Source organism: Dermacentor andersoni, chromosome 8, assembly GCF_023375885.2.
Source record: "Dermacentor andersoni chromosome 8, qqDerAnde1_hic_scaffold, whole genome shotgun sequence".
Taxonomy (NCBI): Eukaryota; Metazoa; Arthropoda; class Arachnida; order Ixodida; family Ixodidae; genus Dermacentor; species Dermacentor andersoni.
The window spans coordinates 92,908,112-92,927,078 of NC_092821.1; the positions used below are offsets into that span (position 1 = coordinate 92,908,112).

General features: G+C 44.9%; 1 protein-coding gene across 1 annotated transcript in view; it reads left to right on the top strand.

Moving 5' to 3' along the window:
* Positions 1–12,471, top strand: part of LOC126529342 (sorting nexin-8-like) — a 33,016-nt gene extending 20,545 nt beyond the window's left edge. The window contains exons 11-13 of the mRNA XM_050176945.3: positions 1,000–1,092; positions 1,365–1,520; positions 7,815–12,471. Of these exons, the coding sequence (XP_050032902.2) occupies positions 1,000–1,092; positions 1,365–1,520; positions 7,815–7,892 (327 nt within the window). The 3' untranslated portion in view covers positions 7,893–12,471. The remainder of the gene's footprint in view (positions 1–999; positions 1,093–1,364; positions 1,521–7,814) is intronic.
* The last annotated feature ends 6,496 nt before the right edge of the window (positions 12,472–18,967 follow it).

Below are 18,967 nucleotides of genomic sequence, written 5' to 3' on the forward strand. Positions count from 1 at the left end.
TTTTCTGATTGCTTAATGACAGCTTTAAGTTAGAAAAGTGTTCTTAACATCATAACAGGTGCTAATAAAGATTTTCTGGTGAGCAAGTATATTCTTTTGTCTTTTTACTGAACAGTGTGGCATGCACATGTATTGTTAGCTTTTCTCTCTTTAGGATGCGTTAAAAATGTGTTTTGGAACATTTTCAAGACAGAGTTGGTACTCTCTGTGCCTGCTGCTGAAGAAACATCAAAGCATAGGCAACTGGAAAGCACTGTACTTTTGGCATGTAGAAGTTATCCTGCCAGAAAGTTTAAAAGATGTGCTCAGCATCACTCACATCTTAACAGCTCAGCCATTAAATGATTTTGTTTGGTTATAATCAATAAAGCATGAAAATAATGCTTAATGAATAATTACGCAGTGGGTTCACCCTAAATGCAGCCCTAAACTCACTGCTGGGACTACAGCACCTCGCTCGTTGTTGCATATCAGACAGCACAGTTTAGCACAGCATCCTGTGTTAGCACTATTTTGAATGTCAAACTGTGAGCTGAGGCGGCATACAGTACTGTATCTCCACGCCTATAACTACCAGAAAAAATTTGAGGAAACAACGGCCATAGTATTGGATTTCTCATATCATGCGCCACTTACATGGGCTTCACAGAAATGTAGAATTTCTTGCTGTGAAGTTGCATGTAAAGGCAAAAGTGTATTGCAGTAAAGTTGTATGGGAAGGAAAATTTCGAACACATTCTGCATTCTGAAGGCTGTGGTGCCTGATCATACACAAGATTGTTTTTGGAGCTTTGTTTCATAACAAAAACTTTGCTTGGTCGATTTTGTGAAGGTTTGAGCTCAGTCATACATGGTTGTTTGCACAAATTTTCTTTTTTGCTGCAAATAGGGTGCACGTTGTCAGGGGTGGGTTACACACGTGAAGATATGGTACCTCTGTGCACGCCAGCAGATTAGCTGTATGATCCTGTTCTCATACCCCGAAAACACTGTCCACAGGCATTGTGTGATCGTCACGAAAGCGGTGTTGTCCTTGGGCACCACAAGGCCATCAATAGAATGGTGAAGAAGTCCTCAAACTCATTTGGAGCTGTAAGTACATGAAAAATCAATACTGGGCGTTCATCTTAAGTGATGGGATTAAAGGTTCCTACATCAGCACACAGCATAGTCAATTTTGTGGAAGCAGAGAAATTTTTCTAAATTTTAAACAGCCTCATAGAAAAGAGCCCTGTGTATGTGTCAGTTTGTCCATCTCTTCTTAACAGATATGATGATCAGATAGAAAATCTCAGCTGTGACTTTATTGTGGATTTGCACGGAACTTAAGTGTTTGTTTTTGTTTCCTGATGCTGTTATTGCAGGTGGATCCAATGAAGCAGGCGCAGGAGCTCGAACACCGGACACAGTTCTCTCTGCACTGTGTCCACCTGGAGAGCCAAATGGTGTACGCCCACATGGAGGCACTGGGCGGCATCACCCGCGCCCTGGTCCGCATACAGGCTAACGGCCATGCCAAGGTATGGTAGCTGTCTTACAGTGCCACTTACCTTTGCAAAGGCTACAAAACGACTCTGGATGCTGAGTGTGTGTGCCATTGACACTGAAAGGCATTGGCCTAGCCAGGGGAAAGGGGTTAGGAGGTCGAACCCACCCCCCAAATTTTCTGACGCCCCCACTTCCCCTTTCCCACAGAGCAGAAAGTTTCAGGAGGTGGGTTAGGAAAAAGGGACATGGATGATGGGAAAGCTTGAATGTGAAAGCAAGGCAAGCGCTAGTGGCTGTGCAAAGGTGGAAGGCGGGTGTCATGGAGGCAATGGGCCCATGCCCATGGGTTGTCATGGGCCCATGGGTTGTCATGGGCCCATGCACCGAATATTGCGGCCCCACACATGGCACACCGCTACCGCATTCCGGATTGTGTTAACCATTACTGCTGAGAGGGGATCAGTGGCTAAAATTTCCACGCACAGGTAAAGATGGGACAAGTGCGTGCATAAAACTTGAGGTGCATTTTTGCTCCACACCGGGCCTTTGTATCCTCGAACTTTGAAGAGCTCATTTCTGGTACTTCACTGAATCGTCGCCCACGCTGGGTGGAAGAAAAGCATCCCGAAAATATTGCGACTTGCTTGTCTAGGAAATGCGTAATAAGCACCACCCCCCCCCCCTTTTTTTCTTCTTCCATTTCTTTCCCTTGTCTCTGACTTTCATTATGTTAACAAACTTGAGAAGAGCTTGCTTTTAGGCTAGTTTGTATATGCTGAGAATAAAAACAGGGCAAAGATTTATGCGGATTCCACGTACTGTAGGAATCATATGTAAGCGAAGTTTCTATGCTGTTTGCTTTGAATGGTGACACTTAGTGGTGATGTTGATGGTGAATGTTTGACTTCTTAAACGTTTAGTCCAACACGAGACTGGTGATTAAATGTTAAATGTTACCTTGCATGCACCACTATTGTTTGTCCACGTAGTACACAGAACACATAGGAGAAGGTGTTTGCTTGAGGCGTTGTTGTGTGCCATACTTCATCACCTCGGAGAGGGTTGAGCATTTTCATTGCCTCGCATGGCACATCGCATTGTGGCAGAAGTATTAAACGTTAATCGAATTATGGGGCTGTAATTGCCAAAACCACAATCGGATTATGAGGCACACTGCAGTGGTGGACACCATATTAATTTTGACATTATGGTGTTCATCAACCTGTCCTTCCCCCTCTGAGGGTCAATGACGTAAATATATGGCACCGCGATTACGTCTAAAAATGGTTGATGCCGTATATTTACGGCGCTGTCTATACATTTATAAAGCGCGCCAATTTCCTAACGTTTTCTTTTCTGTCATGTGCTGCCACTATGTGGGAATACAGGGAATTTTTTTCGCACCCCTCCCTCTCTAGGTTTTCCTTGCACGGTTTGTTTTAGAGCTAGTTTGCTCCCACGCACGCGTCTGTATACTACCGCTCGCGCATTGGCGTGCGGCCAGGCGGGCGGTTTGGGCTTCTTGCGCTTGCAAAACTGATGGCTATCTCGTTACTAATCGCTCAAAGGGCGACCGCTTGTTTCTCGCTTGTTTAGTTCGCACAGGGGTGCGCATAGGAAGGATGCCGCCGTGCATACGTTCCTGTTGCTTTTCTGTTTTTGACACTCGCGAAAACTAAATGCCTCTGGTTGGCGATAAGGTGAAGATTAGCGGAAGTTCATCGCACGTTTTGCTTTTCTGACGGGCACTCAACCACAGAGTTTTCTTGAGTGCGTGCAGGAACCCACGTTATTGCATCGCACAAAGAGCATCGTGTAAATTCGTTAGAGCATTGCACGCGTAATGCGAAGATGTGGGTTAGTGCCCCACCTGTGGCCAGTTCTTTCTTCATCCACTTTCATTTTCATGAATTTATCATATCATTTAATTCACTTAATAAGTATATATAATTTTCTCTATGCTGTCCGTCATGCCTTTGTTGGCTTATTTTTTTTTTTTTTTTGCACCAGATGTCTGTTAAATAACTATGCTGCCGTGTTTGCTGCCTGGTTTCACGGAGAGGGCCACTCAAGCTGCCAATCTGCTGCATTTATCCTGCCATCTCCACCAGTGAAGTACACCAGTGCACTTACGTAGTAAATAAGCACTTGTTTTAGGAGTTGTCTACAACATAAGTTTGACTGCTGCAGACAGCGATAGCAGTGGTTACATTTCACATGGGCCTTCCCTCGTGAAGTTACTCTCTGCCGTATGCACACACTATAACCTGCAGTACTTTGCCAGGAGAACAGCAGTTTACGATGGGTAGTGAGGCACTGGAAGTGGCAAGGGAATACGTCTACTTAGGGCAGGTAGTGACCGCGGATCCGGATCAAGAGACTGAAATATTCAGAAGGATAAGAATGGGCTGGGGTGCATTTAGCAGACATTCTCAGATCATGAACAACAGGTTGCCATTATCCCTCAAGGGAAAAGTGTATAACAGCTGTGTCTTACCAGTACTCACCTACGGGGCAGAAACCTGGAGGCTTACGAAAAGGGTTCTACTTAAATTGAGGATAACGCAGCGAGCTATGGAAAGAAGAATGATGGGTGTAATGTTAAGGGATAAGAAAAGAGCAGATTGTGTGAGGGAAGAAACGCGAGTAAATGACATCATAGTTGAAATCAGGAAAAAGAAATGGGCGTGGGCAGGACATGTAATGAGGAGGGAAGATAGCTGATGGTCATTAAGGGTTACAGAGTGGATTCCCAGGGAAGGGAAGCGTAGCAGCAGGCGGATGAGATTAAGAAGTTTGCTGGGACAACATGGCCACAATTGGCACATGGCCGGGGTAATTGGAGAAGTATGGGAGAGGCCTTTGCCCTGCAGTGGGCGTAGCCAGGCAGATGATGATGCTTTGCGAGGTCCCATTCTATTCATTAGTCCCAATTGGACTGACGTGCTGTTCAGATGCCCATTGTTGCAGTTCTGGCAGCAGCTATAAAGCGCGTCAGAAACAGGGTGGATGGGCAAGGCTGAAACATCGCACCTGCATTATAACTACGTTTGATACACGGCGCACAGGTAAATCACAAGATGGCTGGCAATTCATAGAAACATTGTGTTCCGTGACGTGGTTGTTCAGCCACTGGCCAGGGGAGCGTACACTTGAATAAAACAATTATTAATGAATGCCCTTCCAACTGGCTGCCGTGTCACTGTTTCACCTTACAAATGTGCAACTTGTGTGCAGTGACTTCAGTCATCCTATCCACTGCAGCACACATTTCACCCGAACTTATTTTCTTCTGCACAAACGGACACAATTATGCCGTATATAGTGCCAGCTTTCTTGAACTGACATGCCACATTATGTAAATATGGGACACTGGCAACCACATATTTAGTTGCATTTCTTCAGGAATCAAATCTTTAGCTTCTGTTACAGTTCATAGCAGTGTAGTTGTCCTTTCTCGTGCAGTTAATCTGTATGCATGTCATTTTAGGTGCTGGTTTTATTGTTACACATTGCAGTTGTGGTCAAATGCAATAACCTCTATAAACCTAAGTACAGTAGAACCTCGTTCATAAGTTAGGGAAAAGACTAAAAAAAGTACAACATACTAACCGGGAGAATGCACAATCCGAAGTAAATAAAAAATTGTGCAGACTCAACTACATGATGCGAAGCATTGTGTGAATCATTGCCACACGAGATGCTGACGCGAGGGCCTGAACAGCCAAGGTGGTCGTTGTAGTTTTTCAATTGCATCCTGTTTTTGAAATGAAATTGAGCTGGTGGGCTCCACCAGAATATGATGCAGCCGGGGTGAAACGTGAAGCTCACTTTGCACCACCTGCACCAGGGAAAGGCAGTGCTTTTAGGTTGTCACCTAATTAAAGCATGCAGTACACTTCCGATGGCACTACACCACGTGCGCTGTGACACAGATGGGTGAGTACGCTTGTTGCAATAGGGTTGGCGGTGATGGCTCTGAATGCGGCGTGTGACGACCTGCAAGGAGATTTGCAAGTACCGGAACAGGAAATGAGTGTACACCGGCGTTTCCACGTGGTGTACTGTGGGCGAAGCTGCTGCGGTGGGTGGCTATAGTTTCTTCATCATGTGTGCCTCGCGCCTTTTCTTGTTTACACGGGATCTAGCAGCCGAAATACGTGGCATACGATTGCAGCTTGGCGACGTGCTGAACATTAGCGCCGAAAGATTGTGTTTTCCAGGAGTGTATCACCTGGCAAAAAAGAAGCGTAACTGTATTGGTTCATTGTTCGTGTTCTCAATCGCAAACACTGACGCTGGGAAATCGTGTGAAATGGGGTTGTGTCAACGAGGTTTTATTGTTTTTGTGAGAGAACCATAGGTGCTCAAAATTGATCTGACAGCCAACACATCAGTGTTCCTTACAGGCAGCTGTCTCATTTGAGGTGTCAAATGCTAATAATTAGTATACTTACTTTCTGTAAACAGATCTTTGCCAGAAATGATTGCAGCTTATGTACTGTCAGGGTTTAGCTAATTGATATGCCAAGTGCATCTGCAAAGCTCCCTTTTTTTTTTCAATATCAATAGTTGCAGAAACCCCATAAATGTTTTCATTAATATGAAAAAATAGTCATTCTCGAATAAAATACCTGACTTAAAGAAGTCTTCAGTTTGCATTTGAAATCCGATACTCAGTTACCTGCCACGGTAGCTTAGTGGCTATAGCATTGTGCTGCTGAGCATGAGGCCATGGGTTCAATCCCGGTCGCGGTGGCCACATTCTGATTGGGGTTGAATGCAAAAACATAAGTCGTGCATTGGATCCACATTAAATGCAGGTGGTTAAAATAAATCCGGAGCTCCCCACTGCAGCGTGCCTCAAAATCGGGCTGTGTTTTGTCACGTAAAGCCCCAGAATTTAATTTAAAATTTGTCAGCTGTGCAAATATGCAGCTGCTGCCCCTCGTGTTTGGGGAAGAGGAAATTGCAACTATATATCTATTACTGTACTCCACTCCAGTGCTTGAGGGACACAGCAGCGAGTCGTTTTCTCCTTCAGGCCCTTTGAAGAGACGGTATGCGAAATTCTGCAAGTAGGCTTTCCCACGCACCTAACTTGCCCTGTCCAAGTCCTGCTAGCAGTTCTGTTGAAGCTGAGAGAAGCCTTTTGAAAACTTGGATGGCACTAGGGGCTGAAAGTGGCCGAGAAAGTGCCACCAGTCTGCATAGTGATGCCTTATTTGCAATTCTAGACTGGGGCCCACCATCCGGGGTAATTCAGACAAGGTGTGCGGAGCAGTGCACTTGCAAGTTTCACACGCAGTCAACTCTCATTACAACGGACCCTGATAATCTGACAAATGTCTGTTTTATCCGAAGTCCGTAATATCGGAAACACCTCACTTCCGGAAGTTTCATCGCTATGTCTATCAACTTTATTGTTGAGTGAGTGACAAACGTGCAAAGTGAAAAACAAAGTCCCAATTTTGCCCAAAAGGCAAAGCATCGATTGCGCTAGCACATTAAGCAAGATAAGCGCGGCAGCAGCAGTGAGCAAATTGACCTTCATGCTGTCTCTCACTCCAACACGAACTAAATGTAGAAAGCACAGCGAATATGAAGCTACTGCCACTGGGCGCACTTTGTCCGCATCGCAGATTGCTTTTAAGATGCAGCGGCGGCGCCGTAAGCAGCAGCCACCGGAGTAGAACCCCCCTCTCTTGCCTCTCACCCCATGCCTCGCATGTGAACAAAGGCTGTGCGTTTCCGGCCCACTCACCTACCTCCCTTGCGCGTGCGCTACTGAGCCATGATCGTTGGCTGACCCTCGCAAGTCAGTTGTCAGCCCGTGTTGACACACCTGAAATCCGTTTTATATGCCCGATTTTGTAAAAAATTGCCACCAATTTTGTACGCTGTAGCCAATAGTTTGTTATAGTGCAGTCTTTTAAAAGCAAACTTTGTTGCAATAATAAAATACATCGAACAAACTAAGGCTGACATGTGGTCCGTTATATCCGAAAGTCTGTTATATGAGGGTCCATTGTAATGAGCGTAGACTGTGCTGTTTTCAAAGCGTTGCTCCACCAACCACGGTGGCTCAATGCCTGTGATGTTGTGCTTCTGAGCACAACGTCGTGGGTTCAACTCCCAGCGGTGACGGCTGCATTCCAATGGGGGCAGAATGCAAGAACCCCTCGTGTACTGTGTTCTAATTGGGCGGCAAAAGTTAATCCGGAGTTCTCCATTACACTGTCCCTCGCAAACCACCGTGCAATTTCCATACAATAAACCCTACAATTTAAAGTGTTGTTTCTCCTTTTTCTCTTTGCACCTTCCAGCTGGGCTCCCTGTGGAGCAGCATGGCACCTGCTGTGGCAACCATGGTCCCAAACGCGGCAACTCAAGTACCGCAATGAAGTAGTACACGAGACCAGCGACTGTTGTCATCAGAACCCCTCCCGTCATTTCGCTGGCTTCGAGGAGCACTCCACACAATCTCCAAGAAGGTGCACAAGCTACTAGCTGCAGTTGTGTGGACTCTCTCCACACTGCTCGAGCAGGAAAGACTCTTCAGGCGCTGCCCACGATGTGTTGCTGCAGGCCTCAGGACAACGGCGCAATATGTGTGTTATCAAGAACTGCATGATGCGACTCTTGGAAAAAAAAAAAAAGTTAGAATATTTTCATGCATATTTACCAGCACCGGGAATTTGAGAAGCTTTAACCTTTTGAGTGCAGAGTTTTTTCGGAGGTGGCGCACCTCAAGTATATTTTTTTCTGATACTACAAAATGACGCAACAGTTATTTTTTTCTGGTTCATTCAGATGGGAAAAAGCGACTTGATTAATTGAAAATGCACTCTCGATGTGGTCCTCACATTCCCACCTTTGTTCTTATCTCCTACCTAGTTTCGTTTTGATGCGTGGACTTCTGCGATAGCACCGCAGTGTCGGGGTAAAAAAAAGAATCCTATAATAATGCAGCAGATCGCAGAAACTGTCAAAAGTCATGTCCTTGCCCTACGGTGCAAATATTTCAACGAAGAATTGCTGCAGTAGGAGTCGAAAAGGTCTGGGAGCCACCCTCCTTTCTGTGTGTGGACTTGCACTTTGCTCGACGAAACTACACGCACAAAGGGGCACGTTCCGCAGCACGCTAAACGCCCAGATTGACCAAATCAGGAGAGCTGAGAATGTGTGCTTGTAGAATTGTAGAACAGATGGCGAAACTACCTCTGAGATGGGCAACTTCACGTTACTGCGCGCACCTTACTGGTGGGGGTGGAGAACGTACCAGTACGTCGGTGGCGCTGAAAAGATTAAGGGCAGAGTGCGAGCGTGGAGGTTACACACGTGGAATCTCCTTGCTCTGTAACATCGCGGCAGTAAGCTTCGCCACTGCCGCCATTGTTATTACTGCTCCCACTGCTACTCACAGAGCAGTGGGAGCAGTAATGACGGAACTTATAGGATATAAAATATGTTTCTGGTGCTCTTCTTTGCACAGAACTCCGTGCAGGCTATTTTGTAAGGATGTGAAAGTCATATGGTTACTTGCATGGCTTATATGTGTGGATTTGTTCTTTCCCAAGCGTTGTACAGTCGTGCCTCGATATATTGAACATGGATATAACGGATATAGAATATAACGAAGGTATTTTCGTGTCTGATCCAACTTTGTTTTGACGAGTTTCAACTGTACCTGGTAGCGCAGGTTATATGTGCACGAATGAAGTAATCTTGTTTTAACACCTTGTCGTGTGCGGACACCCCAAGGCCCAAAGACTTCGCAAGAGCTATATAGTAATGCCTTGTACAATGGACTCTCTTTAGCACTGTATAGCAAAATTCATCAAGCTCAGCAGTTCAAGGACCTTTGTTAGGTTTCTCATAGATTTAATACACTTTGTTAAGCAGAGCTGGTGATGCATATTTTTCCAAGTTGCTTTCATGTTTGATTTAGAGGGAGTCCATTGCAGCTTTGTTAAGTTTGACATTTTCGCTCCATTTTGTAGGCATTTTCATCACACTCCGAGGTCTTGTATATGACTTGAGACACATTGCTCTGTTGTCCTGGCGTTGATATGCAGAGTGCTGCTTCTTTAGCCAGCATTAAAAATGTTTTGCACATTGTAGATTATTGAGGTGCTGTAGAACAAAAATCAAATGTGCCTTGGTTCAAGTTCAAAGTAAAATAACATTTAAGTGTTTATTGCACCAAGTGAACAACGTGCCTTGAAATACACTTCATGGTTCTATCACTTTACGTGAACTTCACCACTGTACTCATAGAACTCAATATTTTATACAGTATTTTGTTCACACCTTAGATGCTCATGTAGGATTTAGAAGTGAAGAGCAAATGTTCGCTTAGTTTCTTAGCAGTTCTTTTACGTTGGTACATCTGATGAACTGCACTTCAACGAAAGCTGTTGTTCTTGTCACCTTTGCCAAACAAGGTGATTTCGCAGCTTGTTGGAACTCGACTGGCGCCAAAATATGCTGAGTCTTGTTTGTTGTTTGGTTAAGCGCCTTTCCTTCCGCAGGGTTCATAGCAGTTCTCAAGTCTCTTTAAAACCATCTACTGCCAAAATGTCATTTCGAAGTACTTGCATATCCTTAAATTTAGCTTCTGGCCAAGCATGGCAGATTTTGGCGGATTTTCTTTGAACACCTAGCCACAAAATCGGTGCAGTCTAAAAGCCAATCCAGCTTCATTATGCACATCGAGCGGTGCTGGCTCAGTTGCTACATCCTTCCCACATACTTTTCGTATTTGTGGTCAATGAAAAATGTTTTGCTTGTCGCTGATAGTTTTTATAGCTTTTAATTGACATATTTCAAAGGGGTTGGCTTGAAGGCCTATATATAGGAAAGGGAAGAAAGGAAGGACAAATGATTGCAAGGAAAATCATCACTCCCAGCATTGCATGCGAAGTCCATTAGGGACAGCGTCGTAGCAAGCATCACATTATCATCGTTGTGTACTGAAAGATTAAGGATTTGTGCTGAATTTAATTGTAGTGAGGACACTGCCTTAACACCTGTTCACCTGTCTTTTGAATGCCTGTATAGCCTGTTAAGCAGGTGACCGTGGTGTGGGGGTCATCCTCCTTAGAGTTCACAGCTTCACCATTGACCTCCATTCTGGAATTGTCCAGTTCCTTGCCGTGTTCATGGCCTTGGGCCTTGGACCCTTCTAAGGTGTCAACATGGTGTCTATTGAGTAGTGATGTCATTTGGCCAACATGTCCACTGTTGGGGCACAGCCAGCCTTAGGGATAACGCTGCTTCAGTCCTCGATTATACTTTGCCGTGACCCTCAGACTGCTATGAACTCTGCTTCTCATGTCCTGGAAATCAAGACAGACTTTCAGATTCTGTTTAGCCTTTTCACTTCTTCACTTGATGCTGGGTCAAGGCATGGTCGCAACATCTACGGGAGTGCAAAAGTCCGAAGAGTTGACATTTCTCGTCATATGGCATAGGAATGGAGTCTGTGGGAAAGCTGTTACTTCAACTTGAGCATGTGGCTCAACTTGAAGCGCGGTGAATTTCAAATGGTGCAATATAGGCAGAATGGGGATGCGTGCAATGCTGCAAAGTGATTTTGGGGAACATTCGGAGATTCCTTATGAAGGGACAGGGAAGAGAAATATCAAATTAAGCTAGATTGGTAGCATACACTGCTAAATTTGCATTTATATTGGTCAGCCTTGCCTCAGAGGAAGGCTTGGTGAGCCAGAAAGGATGTGATAGTGAGACAGGTGCCAATGCTAGCTCAAAACTCCCTACTCTATGCAACTTCAAATTCTCCGTGCCGGAAGCTAATCGTTCACTGACAAAGAAAGGTTGCATTGCATTTGAGCATGAGCAAAGTCTCAATCCCCCAGCAACTTGTGTCTGCATTTTTCCCGCACACAAAGTATGAGGATAAGCCAATGTATTCAAATATTTGCAACGTCATGCTCACATTGTTGAACCGCAGTTTGGCCATGAAATTCAAATAGAATCTAGCTTTCATTGGCCGCAACTAATAAGCTATATTTTCCTGAAAGACGTATATGCTAGTAAACTTTGGAAAGGATGCTCTGCCTATCTTAATTGGGTGTTTCTCTTAGTTGTCCCCATTTAATGTCTTCTTAGAGAAAGTGTTGCTGCAGTAATGTGAGTATTACGCATACACTGAGCAACTGAGCATTTCCTTGTGATAATAAGCATAGTGTGAACGCTGACAGTTGATGCTGCTGTGTTGCAGTTAAAGGGACATGCAGAGAACATACGGTGTTACTTTGCATGCAGTTGGGTACCGCCAACTACCAGCACTACCAACAGCATGTAGTATGGGTACTACCATACTCGACTGTAAAATGAAGTTTTTTTAGCCTTTGTGCATGGTAGTGTTGAGCTCATTCTTTTAAAACACTGGATATGCACATACAATTTACAAAGCAGTTGAAGTGCACTGGGTATTTTTTCTTAAAGCTAAAATTTCTGCCAGCAGTTCATGGTGACAGTGCTTTATTAAGATCACCTCTTGAATAATCGTAAAGATGTAGTACCATTGATGTCTTATAGGCTCAGGAATTAAGTTCTGTGAAGTATGTATGTGTTCAAGAGAATTTGAGAGGCTTTGTCTAGATATTCGCGGTAATGAGTGTGGCAAATTATTCAAGGGCATCCTTAGCAGGTCAAACTGTGTTTGCAAGTTGCTCTAATAGCTCCAGAGGTGAAAATGGTCTTTTTTGTACAGGGGACAAGTAGTTATGCATTGTTCAGGGGCTGGCTGCATTAAGTTTTGTGCATATATGCCAGGAAATTTGCAAATTGACATGGCTGGTACAGACTGGTGCAGACTGGCCAAAGGAAAAATGTCTGCTTTTACCTCCTGCAACGAACATTCCAGTGCTGTTTTCTTTCTGTGTCCAGGTTATACCATAATACTATATTGCAAAGTTGCAATAAAGAATTTACATATTTTCGAGTTGACAAAAAGTCTCCTTGTCCAAGTTCTTTCATGCATCATTGAAGCAAAGAATTGCATCATTTTGCTGGAGCACATCAAATTCATCTTGATGGTATGTAGGAATACAGAGGGGTGGCAATGCTGCCTTATAACTTTCACACAAGTTAGTGGTGACATCAGTTCAGCAGCATCCTTGTAAGGTTAGTTGTTCATATACCTGTCACACAGGCAGTTTGAATCCTCATTGAAGGGAATCTGCATTGAAGTTCCTAAGCAGAAGAGGCAGTGTGGTTTAGACAGAGTACTAGATTGAGTCATGTGTGCTTGAATATGTGCAGTGGTGGAACTGCTTCGTGCTGCCACACAAGACAAATCCATGCTTCTACAAAAACTTCATTTTGGCAATAATTTCAGCATGCCTGCTTGGCAAAGTTCTCGTGGAGGTCTGGAGGCAATAATTGTGAAAACAATTAGCTCTTCCGCTGCTTTCTAGTCTAAAGTTTAGTAGTGCGTCAGTATTCCCGATTTTGAGTCTTCCTCTGCAGGTTGACTCACGTGAACAAGAACGTTGGATGCATTGTCCCTGGCTTCAAAGTGCAGCAATTCCACCTAGCCAGTGGCTTCCAAGAGCAGTAAAAGTTGCCTGTAAGCTGCAGTAGTCACTACAGAAGCAGAGTCATCAGTTAGCATAAAACGGGAATGAAAAGTGATTCTGATGCACCCGTGAAAGAAAAGGCAAATGAAGAGAGTAGGGACAAAATATTCAAGGCATGAAGATAAAATGTTTCTCCATCATCCACGGTGGTGAGATGCCGCTGGAGGTCAGAAGAAGCTCTCAGAAGCATTTGCAAGCAGAGAGGAGTAGAAATCAGTGGGAGGCGAAGAAAACAATGTTTGGCAGCATGTTACTCTCCTGTAATGTGAAGGTGAAAGCCTGCTACACGCTTGGTAATGCATTAAAGTATACGATCGGAGGGGTCAGACTTCTTGCAAGACATAACGAGCCGCAGTCGACTTTAGATCGACTTCCTTAACGACTCATGCAAGCACACATGCACTGCATGAAGGTGCAGCACTCTTGTCGCCAATAAGTGTTACAAATGTGCAACACAAGCCAAACACTGTCTCGTCCTCACGGCAGATGAAAGCAGCACTCATGGTCAAACACCTTGCTCTTGCTGCTTCACACATCGCACCTCGTTTCTCGCTTGGCGAGCGTCAGAGGCCATAGCGTACTTCCGAGGCCTACCGCACAATCCGCTAGGCCCCGGGCAAGAGTCTTCCATCGCAGTCTCTCTCATTTCGCTGTAGGCTGTCGCTGCAACCGCGTGACATCAGTGATGAAACACCTGTTTTTCAGTATGTGTGCCGCTCGTTCCCCTCTCCACCATCCGCTCACTCGGGGAAGGCCAGTTTTTTTTTTTTCATGCCAGTCAACTAGGTGCTGCATTCTTTTTCAAGGCCATCGTGCAAAGAGCCACTTGGTCCCCTATTCAACATCTACATCGTGAACAGTTTTTGCATGATGTTTTTTTGCATGGCAGTCAGCTGTGAATATGTACAACATTGTGTGCAGTTGCATCATCCACCAGCTCTGCCAATGCAAGCCATTCAGGAGTAGTGTGAAGGCTTATATTTTTTGCTTTGTAGGTCTTCTCCGTTTCCTGCGATGCCACGCATTCCCACAGGATAGGATAGGAATAAACTTTATTTGTCCAACGGTTGTTGATGTTGGTGCCCGGGGCTAGGCTGCCAGGGGTCCATCGCCCGAGGAAGATCTTTCGAGATTCTCGGCAACGGCCCTGGCCCGCTGGACGGCCCACTCCTGGTCTTCGGGTGCCTCGCTGAGGAGGGCGGCTTGCCATCTCTCAGCGAGGCACCCCGCTTCAGAGGGTTCCGCTGTTCTATTCCCCCTTCCTCGTTGTCCTTGTTCCACGTGGCGTTGGCATTCCCAAAGCACATGGACCATATCGGCCCGTTCGTGCTCGCACCACGGGCAGCCGGCCGACGGGTGCAGCGCGGGCCACAGGCGGTGCAGGTGGTAGGGGTTGGTGAAAGTGCCCGTCTGTCCCACAGGCAGTTTTGTTTACTCTGTACCTCACCGGAATCGCAGTTATAGTTTCTTTCCTTCATGCATGAGCCCAGAGTTCGCCCTGCTGCTGGCTCTGCAGGCGCCGAGCATGCGACGCCATCTAGTATGTCTAGCGGGGGCAGATGTGTTCCTACAGAAAGGGTGCAAAAGCTTTTAATGAAATTTTGAGCTGTTTTTGCGCCATTCATCAGTGTAGCACTTTGCACAAACGCATCACCATGCCTGCGATGCGCACCACTCTTTCCTGCTTGTAATGCCCGAACTTATTGAGGGACCCTTTGAGGGGTTCCCAAATTGGCTAGACAATTTCCCTCTGCTAGCTATGCTATTTTTAAGCAGCCATATTTCCCTTCTCCACATGTCACTGGAACGCAAGTCTGTGGCCTGATTGGTTTTGTAGAGGCAGCCTCGCTACTGCACCAAATAAGGACAGCATCTGCATATGACCCTGCACGTAGAATAGTTACTACCGTGCATATATAATAGCCGTACTACTGTGGTGAAAGGGATGCTCTGCTCAAGAAAGGCCTTCCACATGACTCTCAATGCCTTGTGTTTCCGGAAAGATCTGCTATAGGCCACGAAGAAGCTTCACACGTTCTTGTATATTTAACAGACACTGTTCAACACATCGTGAATACCCCAGTGATAATGAAAGAAGTGCTCAGGTGGAGTAATTGCTGGCCCCAATTGCCAGGCTTAAACCCACCTGTCACTACCAGACCACCACATTTCAAACCGCATGCCATTGATAACAAGGTCACCGTCAGACAACATACAGCTGCTGTGAGCAGGAAAAAAGAGTACTGTGAAGGTTGTACTAATTGCAAGCTTCGTGTAGTGCCACAAAACCAAGTAGAATGGGCCACGGGTTTCATGGACTGACCTGACCCTTTTGGGAACCTTTCATTCTATTAGCACCAGACTGTTAGGATAACGCCCCTGCTGTACTATAAAAATAGTCTCGGCCTGTGGCTAGCTTCACGTGCTCTAATTATTCACACCACACGTGAACAACCAGTTCAGCTAGGATGCAGAAGATGGCAGTGTAGTGTGTTGACAATTTACAGTGCGGTGGCACAGTGCTGAAACAATATTGCGCAATTACTAACCCTATCTGGTCACAGTTTGAATTGTGTGACCCGCAGCTTTTGCACATGGTGTTGGTGTAGTGGTTGAAAAGCATCGAGCACAAAGTACACATGAAGCAGCGCACAGGAAGACAAGTGAGAGAAGTGGAAAGATTTTTTTGCATTGGCACATACAAATTCCCGGTGACTGCGTGTGGTCTTGCAGAGAAGATTCAGAATTTGTAAAATGCAAAGGAGAGATGGTTTTCAACATTGCCAAGTGCACCAGCAGGACTTGCGAGAATGTTTGCTTTTCTTTACAACTTTTTTTTTTGGCATGGTTGGAATGTACCTCATATTGTTTCAACTGGCTGAAAACACTCCTGCAAGGGTTTGTGCCAAAAACTATCTGTGCATACATTTGACTTTCATACCCTAAATAGCCAAACCAAGGTCGCGTATCTCGCCAGCGTGCATAGCAATGTGCGTGTACACGCACATGGTGTACCTTTTCTGGAAATCATGGGTCCTGCTACCAAAAGCAGTGTTTGATCGCAAAGCTCCACTGGTCTGGAAAAACTATCCACAAGTCATCTACTGTGTGTTCCACTGGTAGACTTTCATTTTGTGTCGCTGCTAGTTCCAGCTCCTTACTTTGACTTCCTTACATTTGCATAGCCTGAAATCAACACAGTTTTGCATAGGGTAGCTGAATTTTGGAGGTTCGATAGCCACCACCAGCTGTTTCAGTGAACTGAACGGGATAGCTGAGAACGACAGTGCCGAAGTCGTGGCATGAGAAGCCGAATGGATATTCTGTTAAACAACCTTTTGCTGAAACATTGCACAGCTAGAAAAACATGTGTCCTTAATGGTGTATATACAAAGGCCTCGACAGTTCATTCTAAATATGAATGGTTGCGTCACAATAACTGTGGTTAAAACATATTTGCGAGTTTCTGTAATACTGAAATAAAAAAATGCAGTTCCTTGCCAGAAGTAAGCACAGCTCAGCATAAACTAAGGAGCCTACTCACTACTTCACACATTGGGCATAAGCTATTGTTTTTCACATTCTAACTTGATGGCAACAAATGCGAAACATGCTTGCAACACAAGGCCTGGAGATCCACTGCACTACCTGAACAAGCAATGCGGATTTCTCGATAGGCAAATACAACTGTGCAGGATTCATCTCCGTGGCGTCGTAGATTGACAGCACTAGCGATTTCAATAAAACTGAACTACATTGTATTCTAAGAAGCCAAATACGGATGTTTACTGTGCTACAATGGCCCCAAAAAAAGTTTGCGTTCATTTTTTGCTTTAGTTTCCAGGCTTTTACTGTGATATTACCTAAACTCAAGTTTTCAATTGCCTTGTGTCTAAAGTGATCTAATATATCGCCTTCGTGTCCCTTGAATCATCTATGCATCACACAAATGAGCTGCACACCGAGCTAGATTTTATGTGTCGACTTTAAAAATGTGGAATAATCTCAATGTTGTTATGCATGAAGTTGTCTTAGCTGTCACTGCATTTTACATGGAGCAGTTCCGCTGCATTCTTTTCCTGTGCATTTTGACTATAGAGGAATGAGGCTAGAAATGATCACCCCCTCTCCCAAGAAGCAAACCATTTCACTCGCGCGAATTAGTTAATGCTGTTCAACAATTCTACATTGAATACCAAACAGCCAAATGAAAACACGAGTGATGAGCATTTGTTGGGTGTTTAATATTGTAGCAATTATATCCAGCTTGATAGGGTCAGTGGTCAACGTATGAGCACAATTTGCAACAAGGTGTATTCCCCACTACAGATGCAATTATCAGTCTTTACAGGACTGTAATTTCTCTGCAGATATTGGCCTTTGTGAGCAGAGAGCTGCTGTAACAGAAAAGACAATAGCTGAGTGGCTGAAATTGCTGTAGCAGCTATGCAAGATTGAATTAGTGCTTTGTATTACATATTCCCCTTTAATTTATGCTCCTGATATTCTGCAGTCTGATAGTCTGGTAAACTACTCCACTGTTTAATTGCTTTAAATTCCGACCCCATTATTCTATCATTTCTGTGCACTATACGAAGTAAGCATGCAGTATAGCACTATATGAAGTGGTGGCATGGAGCAGAGGTAGAACGCCGGGCCTCTAATGTGAAAGTGGTAAGTTCGAGTTCTCATCTATACACTATATTACACTATACATTATACACTTCAGGTGTGAAGTGCCTCCCGACACTGGCAAAAAAGGTAAAAGGACAAGAGCCAGCGGGGTTCTACAGGTGCAACCAAATGAGGAAGGCCCACTAAGCTTCAACAAAGACACTCCCTCAACCAAACAGGAATTGGCCTCCCTGGTGCAGTATTCTGCCACCACCTCCCTCACGACTCTTACAATTAACCAGTGGCCCTCAGTCCCCACCAGCTGCAGAGCACCTTACGAAGGTGGCAGTCAGACCTTCGACGCGGCATAGGATGCTAAGAAACTGAATTCGGACAGGCTGCCACTCGAAACTGAAACTGGCAACGTTTAACATGTTAGAGTGAAGCTAGCTTTGCAAGTCTCTATGAGGAATCATCAGGCATTGTATTGGCCTTAGCGAGGTTAGAGGTGATGAGAACATAGAGCTATCAGCCAGGTCGTATGCTACAGTGGTCTTCCAGGTAACAGACAATATGGGGCAGGATTCCTAATTCATAAGGACATAGTGGGCAACATTGATGAATTCTACAACATTCAAATAATGAATGCCTACTTCAGGAAGTGCAGTAACAGACAGTGGACAGCTACCTTGGCTCTCCACAAGAAAAGTAGAAATTTACCCATCAAGAAAGGGGTCAGGCAAGGAGAGAGAATCTATCCAATGCTATTCACTGCGTGCTTATTAAGCTACTAGACTGGGAAGGCTTAGGAGTGACGGTCAATGGCAAATAGCTCAGCAACCTTTGGTTTGCAGATGACATTGTCCTGTTCAGCAACACTGGGGATGAATTGCAGCAAATGACTGAGGATCTTAACAGAGAAAGTGTAAGGGTGGAGTTGAAGATTAATATGAGGAGACGACTGGTAATGCTCAATCGCCTGGCAAGGAAACGAGAATTCATGCACGCCAGTCAGCTTTAAGAGTCTGTGCAGGGGTACGATTATTTAAGTCGCTTTACTTTCAGGGGACCCTGCTCATGAGAAGTAAATTTGCAGAACAAAAATGGGTTGGAGTGCATACAGCAGGCATTATACCAAATCCTGACTGGGAGCTTACTACAGGCACTGAAAAAAAAAAAAAAAGGTGTGCAATCATTACAGTCTACCGATGCCAACATATTGGGCAGAAATTTGGAGGTTAACAAATCAGCCCAAG